We start from the raw sequence: 19,395 nt of genomic DNA, 5'->3' as shown, positions 1-19,395 counted from the left end.
TTAAGTGTGACTCTTTGGGATTGCTTGGCACCTGACACAAGCTCCCACACTAAAAAATATGTTTAGACAACTCACAATGAGATACATTGGACTTCCTATCATACTCCTATAAAGATTTTGCTCAAATCCTTTCTAGATGCATCATTGCAAAGCTTAATAGTGGTACTCATAGGTGTTTTTCCAAATGCGTCCTTACAAAGCATAGTAGTGGTACTCATGGGTGTCCTAAAGTGCTTAGTGACATCTAGGACAAACCTCTTCAATAACTCCCTGCCATATTTAAACTAAGATAGAAAAATGTCATCTGTAAGTTGCCTAATCTACAATTTTAGGAAGAGATTGAGTTCACCTAACGTGCTCATTTTCAATTCTTTTTTCATCTCCTTAGCAAAACTAAAGGCAAAATCACTCAAGGTGCCTCCAAAAATAATATCATCAACATAAATTTGAGCCACTAAAAGCTTAGTCTTTGTCCTATGAATGAATAGAATTCTATCAACTCCCTTTTTTCTCAAAACCTTTTTCCAAAAGGTAAGTTGTGAGTCTCTCATACCAAGCTTTAAGAGTTTATTTTAGTCCATATAGGGCTTTCTTTAACCTATAAACATGATTGGAGAGTTTAGGATCTTCAAAGCCCTTCAGTTTCTCAACATAGACTTCTTCACTAAGAATCTCATTTAGGAAAACAGTCTTAACATCCATTAAAAATAATTTCATTCTTCATGAGCATACTATAACTTAGGAGGATTCTAATAGATTCTAATCTAACTACAAGTGCAAAGGTTTCCTCAAAATCAACTCCCTCAAATTGGGAGTTTTCTTTAGCCACTAGCTTAGCTTTGTTCCTCACAATTATCCCATTTTCATTTTGTTTATTCTTGAAAATCCATTCTGTACTATCACATGTTTATCTTTAGGTCTAGGGACTAAGTACCATACATCATTGCTAACAAATTTATTTAACTCTTCTTGTAGTGTGGCAGTCCAAGATTCATCTCTTAAAGCTTCCTTCACATTTTTTTTGCTTTAATTAGGAAGTATAGAAAAAGAAGTTTATCTTATTATGTCTAGATTATCTCTTTGTTACCTTGGAGTCATCCATGTTTTCTATTATATTTGAGATATAGTGATTTTTGGGTATTCTAGATTTATTCCTATTACCACTTCACCAAATTTAGCAATTTCAAGCGTTTTTTTTCATCATTGTTAGGGTCAACGACTTTTTCAAGGATATTTCCAAAGGTATCCACTAAATCAACCATTTTTTAAGAGATATCCCCAATAATAAAAAAAATGGTAAATTATCAGAGTTAATATGTTCCTAAACATACCTAGAATCATCAATAACCACATTCAAAGATTCTTGGATAACTTTAGTACTCGAATGATAAACCTTATAGGCTTTGCTCTTGGTGGAATAACCTAGGAAATTGCCAAAATTAGACTTGGGATCAAATTTGCCTAGATTTTCCCCATCCCTAAGAATGTAACACTCTTTGCCAAAAATTTAAAATACTTAAGATTAGGAGGTTTTCTTTCTAACCACAATTCATGAGATATTTTATCCATTCTAGGCCTAAAAAAAACCCTATTAGCAATATAATGAGTTGTGCTAATGACTTCAGCCCTAAAATACATAGGAGTATCATGCATATGAAGCATTACTCGGGCTATTTCTTAAAGAACATGGTTCTTTCTTTTAGCCACTCCATTTTGTTGAGGAGTTCTACAAGCTCGATATTCATGTTTAATATCTTTTGATTCACAAAAGTGATAAATTTCAACATTGTCAAACTTCTTCCCTCTATCAATCCTAATCCTTACAATTTGATGACCTTTTTCCACTTGAATTCTAGTGCAAAGTGACTTCAAATACCTAATAATCTCAAAATTTTCTCTTAAAAAAGATGGGAAAGAATACCTAGAGAAATCATCAACTACAACTAAAACATACTTCTTTCAATCTTTGCTCTTAGAGTGCATGGGACCTATAAGCTCCAAATGGAGAAGACCTAAGGGCTTAAAAGTGTTATTTCCTTGAATATTTTTATGTGACCCTTTAACTTGCTTACCTTTCATGCACTCACCACAAATGGACTTAGGTTGACCACTCAACTTAGGGATACCTCTAACTAGGTCTTTGTTAGCCATATAAATAAGATCCCTATAGTTAATACAACCTAAACTCCTATGCCATAACTCAATGACACTAAACTTAGCCCTACTACAAACTAGAGAGGTTTTAGAACTAGGATCAATTGCATAACAATTATCCATAGTTCTATGCCCTGTGAACATAACTTCTTTCTCTTTGCTTATCACTTCACACAAATATTTGGGAGAAATTAACCCTAAAGTCACTATCACAATTTTTGCTAATGCTATGAAGATTAGCCTTAAGTCCATCAACCAAGAAGACTTCATCTAAGTTCGAGCGTCTAGGAATAGAAACACTACCCTTACCTCTCACACAAGCAAGACTACCATCCCTAAAACTGACATTTCTTCCATTAAAGTCTTCAAATAAGGTAAAAAAGACTTGTCACGAGTCATATGCCTAGAGTATCCACTATCAAAGTACTATTCACTAAGGGCTCTAGCTCGATCTAAAGGTTGTGAACACAACATTGCACTTAGGTTTATCCTTCCTCAACCACATTTGTGTTACTTTAAGTGGTGAACTAGAGGAGCTTTTCGAGGTCTTAGGCTTAGGTTTAGTTTTCTTCCATTTCCTAGTGTGCAAAATATTATTTTTTGAGGAATTAAATTCATTCACAAACCTATTCAGTTGAGACTCATACTTCTCAAGGAATCTACTATGACATCTACTTTGAGTATGTCCAGACTTCTTATAGTGTGTGCATAATAAGAGAATGCTAGATAAGAGTACTTGGTTAAAAGTTTTCTCTTTAACTTTAACAAAGAATGTGTCTCCACTAGTGAGAGTCTCAGTTTTGCTAATTAGCCCAAACCTCTCTTATTCCCATGGGACTTACATTTATAAAAAATATCATCCAACACTTTAGTTCAAGGGCGAAAGGTCTCATTGGAAAAAAAAAATGATTTTTGACATTCAATCTCTCGAGTTACAATATCATTTCTCTCAAGGAGAGATTGATACTCAGACTCAAGAAACCAAAAATTTTTCAATGTAATTAATCTTTTCTTCACAAATAAAATTAATCTCAAATTTTTGTGATTCAAAAACATCATAACTTTTCATGTATTTCTCAATCAGGCATTGATATTCAACAACAATATTCTCAAGAAAACTAGCATTTTGTTCATGATTGAATTCATACTCACTATCAATCTCATGCATAAATTCAATAGATGCAACAAAGGCTAAAAAATATTCTATCCAACATATCTCAAACCTCCACAATTAAAACACTCAACCTTTTTCCTTTTGGAGTATCCTTGTCTTTTTCTTTAAAAGACTTATCAAATATTTTTTCATTTCTTGAATCTTGTTTTCTATTAGATATTTGATTAAGTTTCAAGGTCTCTTTAACACATTTAGCCATATGAGTAAGTTCTTCCCTACTTACACTTTCAGACTTTTTAGTCTCTTTTTCTTCATTCTTGAAAGCCTTAAAAGCTGACTCTTTAAGCTTTTGAGAATCTGGAAGTGTCATTTCATAGGTCTAAAGAGAGCCAACAAGTTCATCAACCCTCATAGAGTCAATGTCCTTACTTTCCTCTATAATAGTAACCTTAAGCATAAACCTCTCAAGAAGGGATCTCAAGAAATTTTCTAACACTTTTAGAATCAAGGATTTGTTCTCTTAGGTTAAAGGAAGAATTCGCAATATCACTCAATTCATAGTAGAATGCAGAGAAAGTCTAATTCTCTTGCATCCTAAGGCTTTCAAACTTGGAGATAAGCATTTGTAATTTAGACAACTTCACTACTAAAGTGCCTTCATGAGTTACTTCAAGAATGCCCAACGCCTCCTTAGCACATTTGCATATAGCTATCCTATGAAACTTGTTAGGACTTACCCCATTGAATATGCTAAAAAGAGCTCGAGTATTGACCTCACTCCCTTTATTATCAATTTTATCACATTCTTGTTTGGGTCTTAATTCACCTGTAGATCTTCCAATCACATCTAATTTCAATGGGGTCCCCATCCATATTCCACTTCACATCAGACCCTTTCTTTTTGCATTTTCAGAAAAAACTTCAATTGAGTTTTCCAATGAGGATAATTACTCGTATCGAAATAAGGTAGACTATTTACAGGAGCACCAGACCTCACTTATTCCATGATAGACATGCAGGATTGATAAAAATATGATTTTTTATTTAGAATAACCTACTCTAATACCAAAAAGTCATTTATGTGATAACACTCAGAGATGGAAATGAGTGAAAATAAAAAATTTTAATTTATAAGTTGAAGTTCTTTACCTAATTTAACCTATGAAAGGGATCTAAACCAATTTAAATCAATTGAATATTGTACGAAAATATAGATAAACAATAAAATACAATTATATATGATACAATAAATTTTATGTGGAAAACTCTTACTAACTGTGGAGTCTTAAGAAAAATAAAATAATTTTATAAAAAAATAAAATAAAAAATAGAGAAGGAAATAATATCACATAAATGACTTTTTGGGGTCCATTATATTAAAAAAAATCAATAAAACATGATTTTATATGTATTTCAAATCCAATATTATCTTTGAAGTAGTGAATAAATATTTTGTTTATGAATTAGAATATAAATTATCCAAGTTTATATATATATAATAATATTATATTTGATGATAGTATATCTTATAACCAAGAAAAAAATAAAAATAAATAAAAAAAATAAAAAATATTTTTCAAACCAAATACAACCCCCTTTTTTTTTTTTTTTGAAAAATTATTTTTTAACTAAATTCCCTTTCTCGTTTAAGAGACAGGGAAAAACGAAAAAAAAAAAAGGAGAAAGAGAGAAAGAAACAGAAAAGAGTTTCGGGTCCAGACCGGGTCTAAGTCAAAATCCGGTTCAGTCATGATAACAACAAAGCGATGTCGTTTTGGCTCTTTAACTATAAAAGATTCCCCAAAACACAACACTGCAGTGGGTTTTAGGGTTTTTGCACATTTTCTCTCTCTAAATCTCTCTCTAGAAATCGCCATGACTGCTCAAACCCAAGAAGAGCTGCTCGCCGCTCATCTCGAACAGCAAAAAATCAACGTAAGTCTCTCGATCCGATCTTCAGTATTAATAGTTTTGTTTGTTTGTTCATCCCAGTGTATGGATAATTTTTTATTTTTTTTTAATGTTTTGTTCATTGACTGATCTTACTGTGTGGATCTTTGGGTTTCGATGACTAATTTTTGGTTATTTTTTGTTGGGTTGTGGAGAAAATTGGGTGAAAAGAGATGGAAATGAGGTCTTTTTAGTTTTTTTGGGTGGAATGAAAGGAAAAAGTTGAGATTCAGAAATTGGGCGTTCTTTTGTTTTCATATGTTTTCTTAGAAACCAAACTGATTGTTCGCTTGTTTTGGGAGGTTTGATGGCTTGCAGCCAAGGTTCGTTGTTGAAAGGGTTTGGTTAGATTCTTTATTGTTTTGGGTTTGCAGTTTCCACCAGTATGGCGGTTATCTATTTAAGTAGGTTGGAATATAAAGAATTAGACAGAGAGAAGTGAAACATTTTTTATGTATTTGTTCTTACTTTGTGTCGGGATGTGTCGGGACCAAGGAATTTGTGATGTTCTTAGTTTTGATAACTGAATGATTTGTTTCCTTGCCAAATTCAGCCTATGGTGAAGAAGGGTTTTGTGGGTTTTATATATTTGAATGATTTTGCCTTGTGAAATCCTTTGATTTTACTTGATTTGGGGATCAAGAGGAGTTGATCGGATGCGTCTGATTGGCCTGTTTTTTCTGAAGTTAAAGAAACGATATATTTCTTAAAATCAAAATCTTAATCACCAGATGGCAAAGGGTGTTTAATATTGTTCTTATGATGCTGTTGTCCAGTGGATGTGAGTTTGGATGAGCACTCTGTTTTATTATTGGCCCACAATCATTTCCACTGCTTGCTGGCTCTCTCTTTCTCAAATGAAAAAAAGAAAAAAAAAAAAAAACATGCACATTTAATTGATTTTGGTAGATTTATTTATGTTTCTTGTAGCCTGATGAGCCATGTTTCTTGTAGCCCGATGAGCCAGTGGTTGAAGAAGAGGACGATGATGATGATGAGGATGACGAAGATGACAAGGATGAAGATGATGTTGAAGGTTAGCTAATATAGTGCACTAGAATGCTCGGTGATAATTATTCATGTGCTAGTCTTTGGAGTGCTTTTGCTTTGATTTTTGTTTTCGTTAGAGCTTTCAAATTTGATCGGTTATTTATGATATCTATTCGTTGAGGTATGCAACGCTTTTCCATGGATATGGAAGGTTAAGGTTTAATGGGTTTCCTAATGGCTTTGGTTTGTTTTTCAAACTCTTGGAAAAACAGAGTGAATTCTAAAATTAAAATTGTAGGAAGTCAAAGAAAAATAAGGTATCCAGTGAACCGAGTAATCTTTAAAATACAGAGATAATGCAAAGTTGAAGCTAGTCATGAGTTGTCTTTTTTTACAATACATGTCTAAACATGTAAGGACCATTAGAATTCATATCATATGAATATTAATCACAGCATAAAACAGGAGAATTTATAGATGGAAATTTTTATACAGTTATTCATGACAAATTGATCTAGCCTGTAAATGATATAGGAATAACTGAATCAACATGGGCATCTGAACCCATGTTTGAATTGCATTAAGAATCATAATGGTCATAATAATGTATGATCAAGTTAAAACTACAAGAACGACAACAATGTTGTATTTCTTTGTCATTATTAGTCTATTAATACATGAATTTTGTAAATGCATGTCCTTCTTTGTATATATATAAGTTTACATTTTTGTTTGGTTAGCATTTGATGAATGCTCGATTATGCCTGAGTTGATTCAATTCTTTAGTTCTCTGACTTGATTCAATTCCATAATCATCCTCTTGAGAATATATATTTGTTAAAAACTATTAATATACAAGTTTGTGTATTGGAGGAATTGTTTTAAGTCTTAGTTTTAACTCAAGTAATATATGTGTTTAACAAAAATTATAAATTTCAAATGATAGACTATCCACATAACAGAATTGCTTGTATTTTTTTCAGTAATAGCAATTATCTAAATTAATAGGTCATTATCATACTCCATAATCATCCTGTTATCTTATTTTTTTGCTAGGAAATATCCATTAGATAACAGCTCAACTGCTATGTGTATCACATTTTGAACCACCAGCAAGAATTCAGAATTCACCTTGGCAAACTTCTACTTTCTGTTAACTAAAGACACTATTTACTGCTGAATGGGATTTCTTAATAGTTGGCTAACAGTTCAAATTCATCTTATCACGATGTTTCACAACTTATGTATTTTATGTGGGTGCCTCTAGTTTTGCAATATTTGTGACTCCCTGACATCAGATGGGCTACCCTTGTATGTGAAACCTTCAGTTGAAATGAGTTGCTTGAATACAAGGTCTCATCACTTGCAACAATTAAATTCTTAAATCAAATTTCATGGACAACTATCTTGGGCTCATTTTCTTGCCAAGAGAGAGACATGCTTTCGAAGATATCTTATCAAATTTACCTTTCCTCCACATTCCATCTGTACCTTTCCAGATATGTATTAACAGAATTATGTTTTAAGGAGGAAACTGTGTGCTGACCAAAACTGCTTGGTTGTTCATTTAAATCATGGCTTATTATGCCAGCTTTATTCTTGTGTTAAGCAGGAGAACAGGGAGGAGATGCTAGTGGTAGGTCAAAGCAGAGCCGTAGTGAAAAGAAGAGCCGCAAGGCAATGTTGAAGCTTGGAATGAAACCCATTCCAGGTGTCAGCCGTGTTACGGTGAAGAAAAGCAAAAATGTTAGTTTCCCTCTCTTTTCTTTGTGTGTATATTCCCTTCTTGCTCCCCATGCCCCATCTGCTTAATCCTTTTGTCCTCCCTTTGAACTTCTGTTGTAATCTCGGTTATTACTTGCTATCAGATCTTGTTTGTCATATCAAAACCAGATGTCTTCAAAAGCCCAACATCAGATACATATGTCATTTTTGGCGAGGCAAAGATTGAAGACTTGAGCTCACAGCTGCAGACACAGGCTGCAGAGCAGTTCAAGGCTCCTGATCTCAGTAATGTAATAGCTAAGCCCGAGGCATCATCCATGGCGCAGGATGATGAAGATGTGGATGAGACAGGGGTGGAGCCCAAGGACATTGAGTTGGTCATGACGCAGGCTGGAGTCTCTAGATCAAAGGCTGTTAAGGCGCTTAAGGCTGCTCATGGGGATATTGTTTCTGCAATTATGGAGCTAACCAACTAAGTCTGGCTTTCTTGAATGCTTATTTTACATGACGGTTAAGCAGTTCTTTATGGTTTTCCAGAGGGAATGTGTGCTTGAAGTTTCTTGTCTATTTCAGTTATTTTCTGTTACTTCTATTCTGTTGTATTAGTAACAAGCTGAGGAATGCATCTTTATCGACCGTAGGAGCAATACTGCTGTTTTACCCATCTTTTTCCTACTTGTCTGTTTTCACATTTTATGCCAGACCATTATTGAAATATAAAAGAGCAGATATTGCCGATTCACCGATTGGAGTCTTCAAGGTTGGAGGCATCTTGTTCCCATACTTGGAACTTACATAAATTTAATGGCTAGTTGAAATCCAGAATTGGAGGATATTTGTGAGTCCCTGGCTGCAGGGATGACTTTGCCTGATCTATTAGATTCTTTGGTCTTCATAACCGATGGGTTGTGTTTATTGTTCTTATGGAGTTTATATGGATTCGAGGTGCTATTTGATTTATATTCCCTAGTTTTCTCAAGGTCATAATCCCATCATTTTGATGCTGAGACTTGTTCTACTAATAAATCAAAGGACAATTGGTTCATAAAATTTCTCCACCCGGAAACGAAAAAGGAATGACACCTAGCTCAAGAATGAGATTCCTGCCGTCCAAACACGCCTATCATATTTTATGTATATATATGGCTTAGAGGGAGGATACTGCCTGTTAGGCCCGAGCCAAGATATGGTGACGTCCTCAGTTGACTACTCCCATCATCAAGCATCTCAACAACCAAAAACAAGTGACAGTGAAGGTGGTGATGGTCTTCAAAATTCGACCCATTTCCATCCATAGTTTGAATAACTAGTTTGCAGAGTGAAAGCATTAATCCCCATGATTGTTGCTGTTAATAGCAAACAATGTATCTTTTAACTTACGCTGCCGATTGCCCACCTCAGGAAGATGCCTATGCTCCATCATCTTGTATGGTTGAATGCATCCAAGGATTGTTACTCCAATTCAATACACAGCTATGCATGTCAAACTGTAAAGTCAATCGCCCATCTGTCAGAATTTCAACAAGAATCAGTGGCTCGAAAGGAAGGTATTAGATCTCTTGCAATCTATATATGGACACAATTAAATTTTGGGGTAGAATTATGGGTCAAGCTCCCACCAAAAGTGGTCTTCACCACATAGGTAGTATGTATTTACTCCACCCCAACAAACAGCACTCAAATTAAACATGATTATGCTTAAGGTTAACACCAATATCGGCATTTGAGCAAGAGGTCTAAATAAAACTACAGGGGAAACCTCATGGTAGATTAACTACCCTCCAAGATTCTTTTATCAAGTAGATCATCAGTTATGAATACCCAGAAAGGGATGGATCAGAGAACCCTTGCCTTCCCTCCTACTTGAGGGCCTTCAGAGGAAATCTCTGGTATGGTCATGGCCTTCTGAATAGCACACGATCCCACCAAAGGGAGGAAGGAATTTCCTAAGGAATTAACCGGGGGCCAGCAAATGGAAAATTTGATCAATTGTCCCCTCATTCCCTATAAATATATTGCACCGACTTTCTACATGTATTATGTTCCGTAAGTTGGGATTATTTTGGTAGCTCCTCAGTATCAGCGGTACTGGAATGAGGCAGGCTAGCTTGATCCTCAACCTGCATGGGAGGCTGGCTTTTAGAGATTTCAAGAGAGAGCCTGGCTTCTTCTTCATTTGGAATCAGGCTGGGGGAAAAGGAGTTGTCTCTGGAGGGGAAATCGAGCAGATCGTGTCCAATAACCTTCTCAAGGTCGACCAGGGGATCCCCTCATACAACATCAACTTCAACTAGATCAACCCCAAAGATGGCTTGATTGTGACGGAAAATGGCATATATTACTATTTTTGGTTTGGTTAGGAGAGTAGGATGTTGATAAATTCACTAGACGTGTGTTTTAAACCCTTCCTCCCATTGCATTGAGTGTCAAAATTGAGTTTACTAAAAAAAATTTCTGAAAGAATAATGGAAAATGGTGTGTTATGGTAGTGAAATTTGTGTCTTCGGTAATGCAATATACACTATGATCGAAAATGACATATATTAGTATTTGAGTTCATATCCTAAACCATAGAAAGCTAGTATAGTAATTTGTGTATTCATTACCATATATATATCTAGTTGGGTTTGTAGTAAAATTTAGGTCTAATGGGAAATTTAATAGTGCATGTGGGAAGTCGTATATTTATATAATACATTTGTCTTAATTTTTAATTTAATTATGGATATGCAAGATATATGAACCATGTTTAGAGTGCGTTTCGCAGTAATTCCAGAAAGTGTTTCTAGTTTTAAGTATTAAAAAAGTTAGAAACACTTTTTAAAATCACTCTCAAATACACTCTTAGTTTCGGTTTTGAAATTAACTATTACTGAAAATCCTTTATAGCAATTTATTTGCATTCATATACCATATATTATGTTGAAAGAAGCAATAGTTTAGTAGTAGTATGAATTAAGGACCTGCTTAACTAGCTTGAATTCTACTTGACTTTTATTAATATGACAACACATCATAGGGTCGCCAACAAATTATGGGTTAATTTCTCCAATTGTTGTTTTCTTGTGAGGACATGTTGCAATTGGTTGCATAGCCTTGAGTTCGGTTATAGGTTTGGTGCAGTCTTTGAGAGGTGTGGTCTGTCATTAGTGATAATTTCTCCATAAACGTGTATGGATATTAGTGATAATTTTCTAAAAGAAATCAATTATTGAATCAATGTACCAATTTTTAACAATAATAATTGAAAATGGTCCAACATTGGTTCTTATTCTTAGTAAGAAGTAAGAACTGAGGCACCTCCAAATGCAAAGATGTCATGAAAACTTCTTATTCTTTTATCAAAATTTGAGGTACGAGATTTTTTCCTCCTAGTCTTCTCCTAAAGATGTTCTTATTTTCAGTAACAACTTAACAACTGAAACATTTTCCTTCTGTGTACCCAAATGAATGGGATATATCATTTAGAATATGACCATTATCATTATGGAAATACAATTATTTGAGGAAGCACTAAGATCGATATCTATGTCGACCAATACTTCTATTTTATTTATTCTCAGGCTTTATCCAGCTTATAAGGTGGGAGTATTTAATATTTTAGCCAAATGATGAGATTAATTTCTAGTCATTTCTTTCGGTTTTTTAAATATTTTCAAAATATAATCAATTATTAAATTAGAAAAATTATCGGTTCATGATTTGTTACTTAAACAAATGATTAAATTACGGTCGAATCAGTGATATCATAAATATATAATTTATATTTTATTAAAATTTATTTTTTTCATACTTGATATATCAATTAAATGAAAAAAATAAATACAAACATATTAATATATCAAATTTTATTAAATATAATATGTATAATATTTAAATATGAAAAGAAAATTATGATATTTAATTTTATCTACTTATCGATGTATTTTATTATTTAAAAATTTTAAAAATTATTACATTAAATAATTCATATTATTTTCATATTTATTGTTAATAATTATTATAAAAATAAATGTAAATATAAATATTTATATTTATTTAAATTTTTTGTATTAAAAAAATTTGTGAAGAGCATTAAAATATAGATATCTAACAATATACTTATCAAAGGAATTTTGTAGTACATTGGTTCTTTCTTCATTTTTACAAACTCAGATCCACGGTGATATAAATAGCTTGCACATACAAGGTACAAGCAAGAAGCTTGTTGGGTTGGCAAGCAAGGGAGTTTGGGCCAAATGAAGAGAAAGCCCACTAACGTTTTGGTCAAACAACATGTTGACCAGTTTTCAAAACATTAAGTTTCTTTAACCTTTTTATTAAAAAAATAAATAAAATCAAAGAATAAAGGAAGCTTGGATTGGTGTTATTGTGTTAATGCCTTCCTTCACGAAAATGAATTCCATTCTCTGAGAAACCATCTTATCCATAACTCAACTTATTCATCAGAAATCTTTTACACTCTCTTTTCCTTAGATAATATTTCTGAGGCCCACCACTGAGGCTTTTTTATTTGCCCATAATAACTATGAGAATTCATTTTTGCAACCCACTTTTTCCAAAGTCTGTTTAACCATTGGACGTTGTGCTTTCTTTTTCCCGAGCAAGAAGCCATGGAAGTTGTAGGAGAGTCTCTTCTCTCTATTTCACTTGAAGTGTTATTTAATAAACCAACGCCTTTTGATCTCCTCAAGTTTGCATGGCTGGAGCATGTCCAACCCAAGCTCAAGAATTTAAGTTAAGAGTACATCGACATTGATCACATAATAAGTAGGATCTATAAGTCAATGATTGAATAGGTGATAATATTACCTTGTTAGATTAGAAATATTAATTCATAGAAAGTCTACATGCAATGAATAGTAAGTCATGAACCTAAACTCCATCTCGTTGTTATTTATATAGGGTACTAGAGTGCAATTGATTCTTTATAGTAGGATGTTAAATCAACTTTAGAATCTAATTATGAGGGAGCCAGTACTCCTATGGGTCCCAATGTTCCCCACTTTGAGTTCATATATCATGTTGGCACAATTTATAAGGGTTGGGTTGACTCTAAGTTCACTCTCATGTATAAGAATGTTTTAGTAATTATGTAAGGTTGCATAAGGAATAGTGAACAAGGTCTCTAGATTGAGCTAATTGATTAATTAGACAGTCGTATTAGGTTAATAAATCAATTAGGACCTATTTTGGATTAGATTAAATGATCCAAGCCTTGATGGGCTCAAGTTACTTAAACCCAGTAAGGGAACCCTATAAATGCCCTTAGGGCTTAGGATTAGGGTTTCCATGACTTTATACAGTTGTCTTCCACCTCTAAAAAAAGAGAGAGCCTAGGTTTTCACCCTTCCAAAGCCCATCCTTTGAAGTGTCAAGGTTATAGGCAGAGTCATCGAGCAAAAGACTTTGAGTGTGCGAGACCTTTGTAGACTATAAGCTTCATCTTCATCCATTGGATTTTGATATGGGGAGCAAAAGACTTTGGGTGTGCTAATAAAGATTTTGAAATTAATAAAAAAAAATTGAAAATTATAGATCTAAGAGATTTTGGGTTACCTGAGAATCCACGAAGCAGAGAAGAACAGTTGTGTGTTAACTATGAGTGTGAGAAAAGGTAAAAGAAAATTTTGGTTAGGGTTATGGATGAGATTTTTTTGGATTGTGGGTATGTTGAAACAATGACCTTTTTATATACTATCATTATTCTCAAAGTGGGCCCATTAAGTTATAATATTTTTTAAAAATATATCTTTTATATAGTGTCACTTTTTGAAAACTTACACTATAAACCTAAAATTAATATCATCGATTCTAATTGAAAATTTTTATATGATGTGTCATCTTTGTGAATTTTAAGCCATATGGTGTCATTATTTTAAAAGTGACACCATAAATTATTTTTGTAGTAGTGAGCGAAATCAACAACTTGCTTAGCAAGTTGAAAGGGTCTTTAAAAATTTATTCAACACCTGTAGCAGTTGGTACAAAGGCTGCAAAACTCAAATCAGAATTGGGATATTGTATGGATTTTAGCTGCCAGGTGAAGCTCCCAATTTAATATTCATTTCCTCAGTCTCATTTAGCCATCATAGACTGCTTGGGAGGCGAGACTAACTAGTTATGGGAAAATACAATGTTCTTGATATTATAATATGTAAGAGCACAGTGAGCTCTTCCTTTGAAATCGTAAGCAGTGAAGTGGCATGGTCCATGAACTTGATTCTGTGATTAGCTGGTCAACCATTCCAAAGCAAGGGAAGATTAATTGTGTTTACTGAAGTTTAATTTGCTATCTATTGGTTTGATACAACGTCTGGTCATTTTGTTTCTTAGAATTAAAATGATTAAACAATTATTCTCACTGCCAAAATTTTAGCCCAGTAGAATGGCATAAAAAACCTAGTACTATTCCACAAAATCAAAGGAATCTCTGTGGAAAGAGAATGAAGGGAAAGAGAGAGGGTCAATCACGGAAGCTGACAGCAATTATGCATGTCACGCACTGTACTCCCTGTATATATAAAAAAACACAAAGGATAGAAATGTGTAACACAGATTTGAAGGTGAGCGTGAGAGATAAGAGAGATGAGTGGGCAAGGAAAGGTGGTGTGTGTGAGTGGAGCTTCTGGGTACATAGCTTCATGGCTGGTGAAGCTCTTGCTCCAACATGGCTATACTGTCAAAGCAACAGTTCGTAACCCAAGTCGGTTCTCCATCTCAACATTTTCATTATTTTTCACTTTTTTTTTTCTTTTTTCTTACTGGTTCTGCTTATATGTATGTTTATATGCTACAGACGATCTAACGAAGACGGGACACTTGCTGGCACTTGATGGAGCTAAGGAAAGGCTCCATTTATTCAAAGCAGACTTAGTTGAAGAAGGGTCTTTTGATTCTGTAATTGAGGGATGTGATGGTGTTTTCCATACTGCATCCCCAGTTGCAGTGGAAGTATCTGATCCCCAGGTTCATCCTACAATATTACTTCCATTTCAATCCTGTAGATTTAGTATATTTCAGGCAGCTTGATTTTGTTATATCCATCTAATTAACTTCTATTTTCATTTCTTTTTTGTCCATACCTCAGGCAGAATTAATCGAACCTGCATTGAGAGGAACAATTAATATTCTAAGGTCATGTGCAAAAGTTCCATCTGTCAAAAGAGTGGTTGTAACGTCATCTATGGCTACAGTTGTGTTCAATGGGAAATCTCTAACTCCTGATGTGCTGGTTGATGAGAGTTGGTTTTCGAATCCGCTTCTCTTGGAGCAATCAAAGGTGTGCACCATCACATTCTCTTTTCCCATATTCTTCTAAAAAGCAAACTGAATATTCAAACACTTCTTAATTGGTTTCCATTAGCTATGGTACATGCTTTCAAAGACCTTAGCCGAGGAGGCTGCTTGGAAGTTTGCAAAAGAGAATGGTATTGACATGGTTACATTGAATCCGGGGTGGGTGATCGGTCCTCTCTTACATCCTACTCCTAGCCTAAGTGTGCAAGAAGTTCTGAAACTCATAAAAGGTAGTCTTCACTCAGCAACAGACAAGAATATTTCTCATGTTTCAGTTTTCTAGCTGAATATCAGTACATGCTTCATCTCAATATTGAACATGGAGTGTGAACCTTGCATCATCTCAATATCCACCATGTTGCTTCATAAAATATCATCCAAAGTATATTATTATAATCATTAGTAATTGCCAGAATAATGAAAAGAAACGATAGAAGTAAATCTGCAGAGGATAAGATATATAATCGAGCTAAAAATATAGTGTCTAAATTTTATAGCTTCAGCCAAAAGTTTCTCTGTATCACTTGATAGAAAATGAATGGAAAATAACAGATTATCACCAAGCAGATTGCAGACTAAAGTTCAGTGTCCAATAGAAGCCTCTACTTCAAAGCACACATTATATGCTCAATTCTTTTGATGCAACCGGCCGGTTGAAATTTGTTTGTTGCAGGAGCTCAAACATTTCCCAATACCCCATATACATGGGTGGATGTTAGAGATGTTGCCAGTGCACATATTCAAGTATATGAGCTTCTGGAAGCTAGTGGAAGATTCTGTTTGGTAGAGACTGTCTCAGACAGTTCTGAGACACTGAAGATCTTGCACAAGTTCTACCCTGCGTTACATATCTCTGAAAAGTAAGTTTCTGTTAGGTATCACTAGTACGGTCATTAGTGGCATCAATATGATATTACTTCTTATCATTCCATTGGATGATTGCTGGCACAAGTTCTACCCTGCGTCCAGCTATTCTACCATAACCCAACATGTACAACAATTGCTTTTTTTACTATTAGGTCTTCTTTTATTGAGTTTTGAGATGAACCCACATGTGCTTCTCACTCATGGCAGGCCTGCAGATGACAAACCTTATGTGCCAGCCTTTCAGGTATCCCAGGAGAAAGCAAAAGGCTTGGGTATTCACTTCACTCCTCTGGAGGTGTCCCTCAAGGATACCATAGAAAGCTTGAAGGAGAACAACCTCATCAGTTTCTGATTCAATTTTTTGGCTGCCATGCAAACAAACCACTTATTAATAGTGTACGGAATACCATATATTGTTGTTAGGAAATAAATGTGTGGCTAGGTTTACTGGCCTTTATGCTTCCACTCTAAGCATTTGAAAATATGCTACAAGTTGGCATCTGTATCATCAATAAGCCTGCAGTTTTCAGCTTCCTATTTATGAAAGTGCAAACAGATTGAATTTGAAAGTTTAAGCAGAAATCCAATGAGTCCACAATGGCCACACTTGGATAATGGGAAATACAAAGAAAATTTAAATATATTAAAAATTATTGTACAAATTATAATTTTTTGTCATATATATATCTCGCACCTCTTGTAGAGGACACGACAAAGTAATGCGCCTCTTTTATTGATTCCATTATCATCTATTTATTACACTCCAACTAAAAAAAGAGAAAGACACTAAACCAAATTTCACCAAGACTAATATAGTTCTTTAAAAAGGTATCTTAATATGCTCTAGAATCATTCAATTACATCGGATTAAACACCGTTGATCCTTGTTAAAATAAACATTTTAGAGTCATTCACTTAGTAGTATGTCCACAAACATTTTGCAACACCCAAAAATGGGACATAAACTGTCGGCAATAAACACAAAATGGGATGTGCCATCAATAGTCTTTGTTTGCTCTCTGGCTACTTGGTTTTGACTTAAATATTTTTCTAGGAATGCCCCTTCAGGTCATGTTATTACTAATAACATTATAGGTAATATATAGTCCCAAGAAATATTTAAAAAGCAATGCAAGGTATTTGGTGTGATTTTAAGTCAAGTGAAAATGAGTCTTCAAATTGAGGAGAATGCAAGTATGAACAAAATGGTGATCTTATTGCTTTTGTTGCATTGATAAATTATGATTTTGATCTCATGTTTCATATTGAATATCATAATAATTCTAAGTTTAAATTTGATAATTTTCATGATGCATATAAAGCCTTCCTTGAAGAAAGTCTAAAAATGAAGTAAAATAATAAATCATTGTCTTTAGAAATTGAAATACTCATTAAAGACTTGTCTTTTAAAAATGATATCTTTTACTTAAGGACTCTATGATATTAAATGAAACTGTTAGTATAGGAAAGTTCACTCAAGATAAAAGAGACCTAGCTTATGTAAATAAAATTGAGACTCCTGCAAGTAGAAAAACCAGTTTTGTTAAAGTCTAGGAAAGTCATCCATCTTTGGAAGCAACCACTGATACTACCCCCTATTGCATCATTTGTAATAAACCTAAAACGCACTCAAAATAAGTGTTATAATAAGACTCTTTAATAGGTTTCAATCACATCTGAATAGGCTTGTGACTGAGAGGAACATCCTTAGGAATCAAATTTTAAACACAAAGAAAGGGAAGAGGCTTCGCATTTGGTCTAGAACTAGGAAAAGTCACGTTAGCACATTACCAAAGGTTAGGCAAGTTTGGGTTAGGAAAGATGACCTTGTTGAGCTTTGAAGTACTAAAAGTTTTGTCATTTCAAAAATCATTAATTCCTCTAAATTTTCTTAGAATTTCATCTCCTAAGAAATCTTTAGGGGCTTCCTTTTACACATAATACATTTTGTTCTATAACTTAGAATCTTATCTTACTCTCTTATTCATATCTCCGTATCTCTATATGGATTTTAAGAGTGCTTATAACTTTTCAATTGATATTTCATTTGAGAACTTCATTGTTAGTGTGCTAGAATCTTGGCTATTAATTTAAGGGCAGTGTATCACATATAGGAGGAGTATATTTCGTCATAAATTAAGGATTTAATACGAGGAGGGGGGAGGGGCTCATATTTTGTAAAAATCCATGTTCATTAGATCATGTTGGAAGACCCCCTGAATAATGAATTGATTTGGAATCCAGCATCATCTAATGAACTAACTAAATTGGAAAATCGAATTACTTAAATTGAACAATAAATTGATAGCCTTGAATTAGCTACTTTGGATGATTTTATTCCTCTTACATCTCATTTGCTCTTGAAAGGTTACATAATCTAATTGTCATTAATTTGATTCTTTGCATGATTTGGATTTACTTTCTTGAAAGTGGACCCGAGAATTCATTTTGAACATTCAAGTGCCCGCGCCTTTCCTCAACTATAAATGCATATTTTCATTTTTGTTTTCATTCACATGCTAGCATTTATTGTTTTTTATCCTTATCTTTGTCATTTTTATGACAAAAAGAGAGAGAGAGAATGATTGATGTGCAAAAATGATTTTGATGAATCCTTCTCTTTTAGTTATATTCTCGATGATAATCATGATTGTGATGATTTATTTTAATGGTAATATTTGATTTTGATACATGATTAGTGTTGGATTATGACCATGACATTTATTACAAATTGTTACGAATTGGATGGTTTATATATTTTTCCATACACCGCTTTTCATAGATATTATTGATTGTGCAAGTACAAGGTTGGAGACTTTTTAAGATCCAAAATTGAATGATTAAAGATCATTGGGTAGGATGTTTGGTTAAACCTGAGAGTAAAGTAGTATATGGGGATTTATGAACTAGTCATTATTTTGTCACAAAATTACCAAGAGAGAGATTATTAGTATATTAGACTAGTTAGCTTAAGTGGTAATTTTGTTCCATCAAGTTCTTGGTATTGACTATACACATGATTTGAAATATCAGTAAATACGGATATATCGGTATTTAAATTTTACAGATATATCAGAAAAAACGATAAAATATCGGTGATGCGGAAATTATTTAAAATTCATGAAAATGTTTGGAAAAATTCTAAAAAAAATATCTAAAATAAAAAAGAATACACATGTTAAAGTTATTTTGTAAGTATAATTAAAATAAGTATGATCAAGGAGAAAAATATCGATAAGTAAGAATATATCAATCTTAATAATTTATTATTTATCTTATCAAATTAATTTTAATTT

At 33.5% G+C, this 19,395-nt stretch overlaps 2 protein-coding genes across 2 annotated transcripts; both read left to right on the top strand.

Moving 5' to 3' along the window:
• Positions 1-5,080: 5,080 nt before the first annotated feature.
• Positions 5,081-8,677, top strand: LOC117929116 (nascent polypeptide-associated complex subunit alpha-like protein 1). Its single transcript, XM_034849331.1, has 4 exons — positions 5,081-5,203; positions 6,173-6,254; positions 7,821-7,954; positions 8,077-8,677. Exons 1-4 carry the CDS (start codon positions 5,144-5,146, stop codon positions 8,407-8,409), a joined length of 609 nt encoding a protein of 202 aa, XP_034705222.1. The 5' UTR covers positions 5,081-5,143; the 3' UTR covers positions 8,410-8,677.
• A 5,844-nt stretch (positions 8,678-14,521) lies between these two features.
• LOC117927858 (cinnamoyl-CoA reductase 1-like) lies at positions 14,522-16,516 on the top strand. The gene is made up of 6 exons (XM_034847551.1): positions 14,522-14,639; positions 14,733-14,902; positions 15,024-15,215; positions 15,300-15,462; positions 15,906-16,092; positions 16,307-16,516. The coding sequence occupies exons 1-6, from the start codon at positions 14,522-14,524 to the stop codon at positions 16,449-16,451; spliced, it is 975 nt and encodes a 324-aa protein (XP_034703442.1). The 3' UTR covers positions 16,452-16,516.
• The last annotated feature ends 2,879 nt before the right edge of the window (positions 16,517-19,395 follow it).

Source organism: Vitis riparia, chromosome 13 (genome assembly GCF_004353265.1).
Source record: "Vitis riparia cultivar Riparia Gloire de Montpellier isolate 1030 chromosome 13, EGFV_Vit.rip_1.0, whole genome shotgun sequence".
NCBI classification, from domain to species: Eukaryota; Viridiplantae; Streptophyta; class Magnoliopsida; order Vitales; family Vitaceae; genus Vitis; species Vitis riparia.
This window is presented reverse-complemented; position numbering and strand designations above follow the sequence as displayed.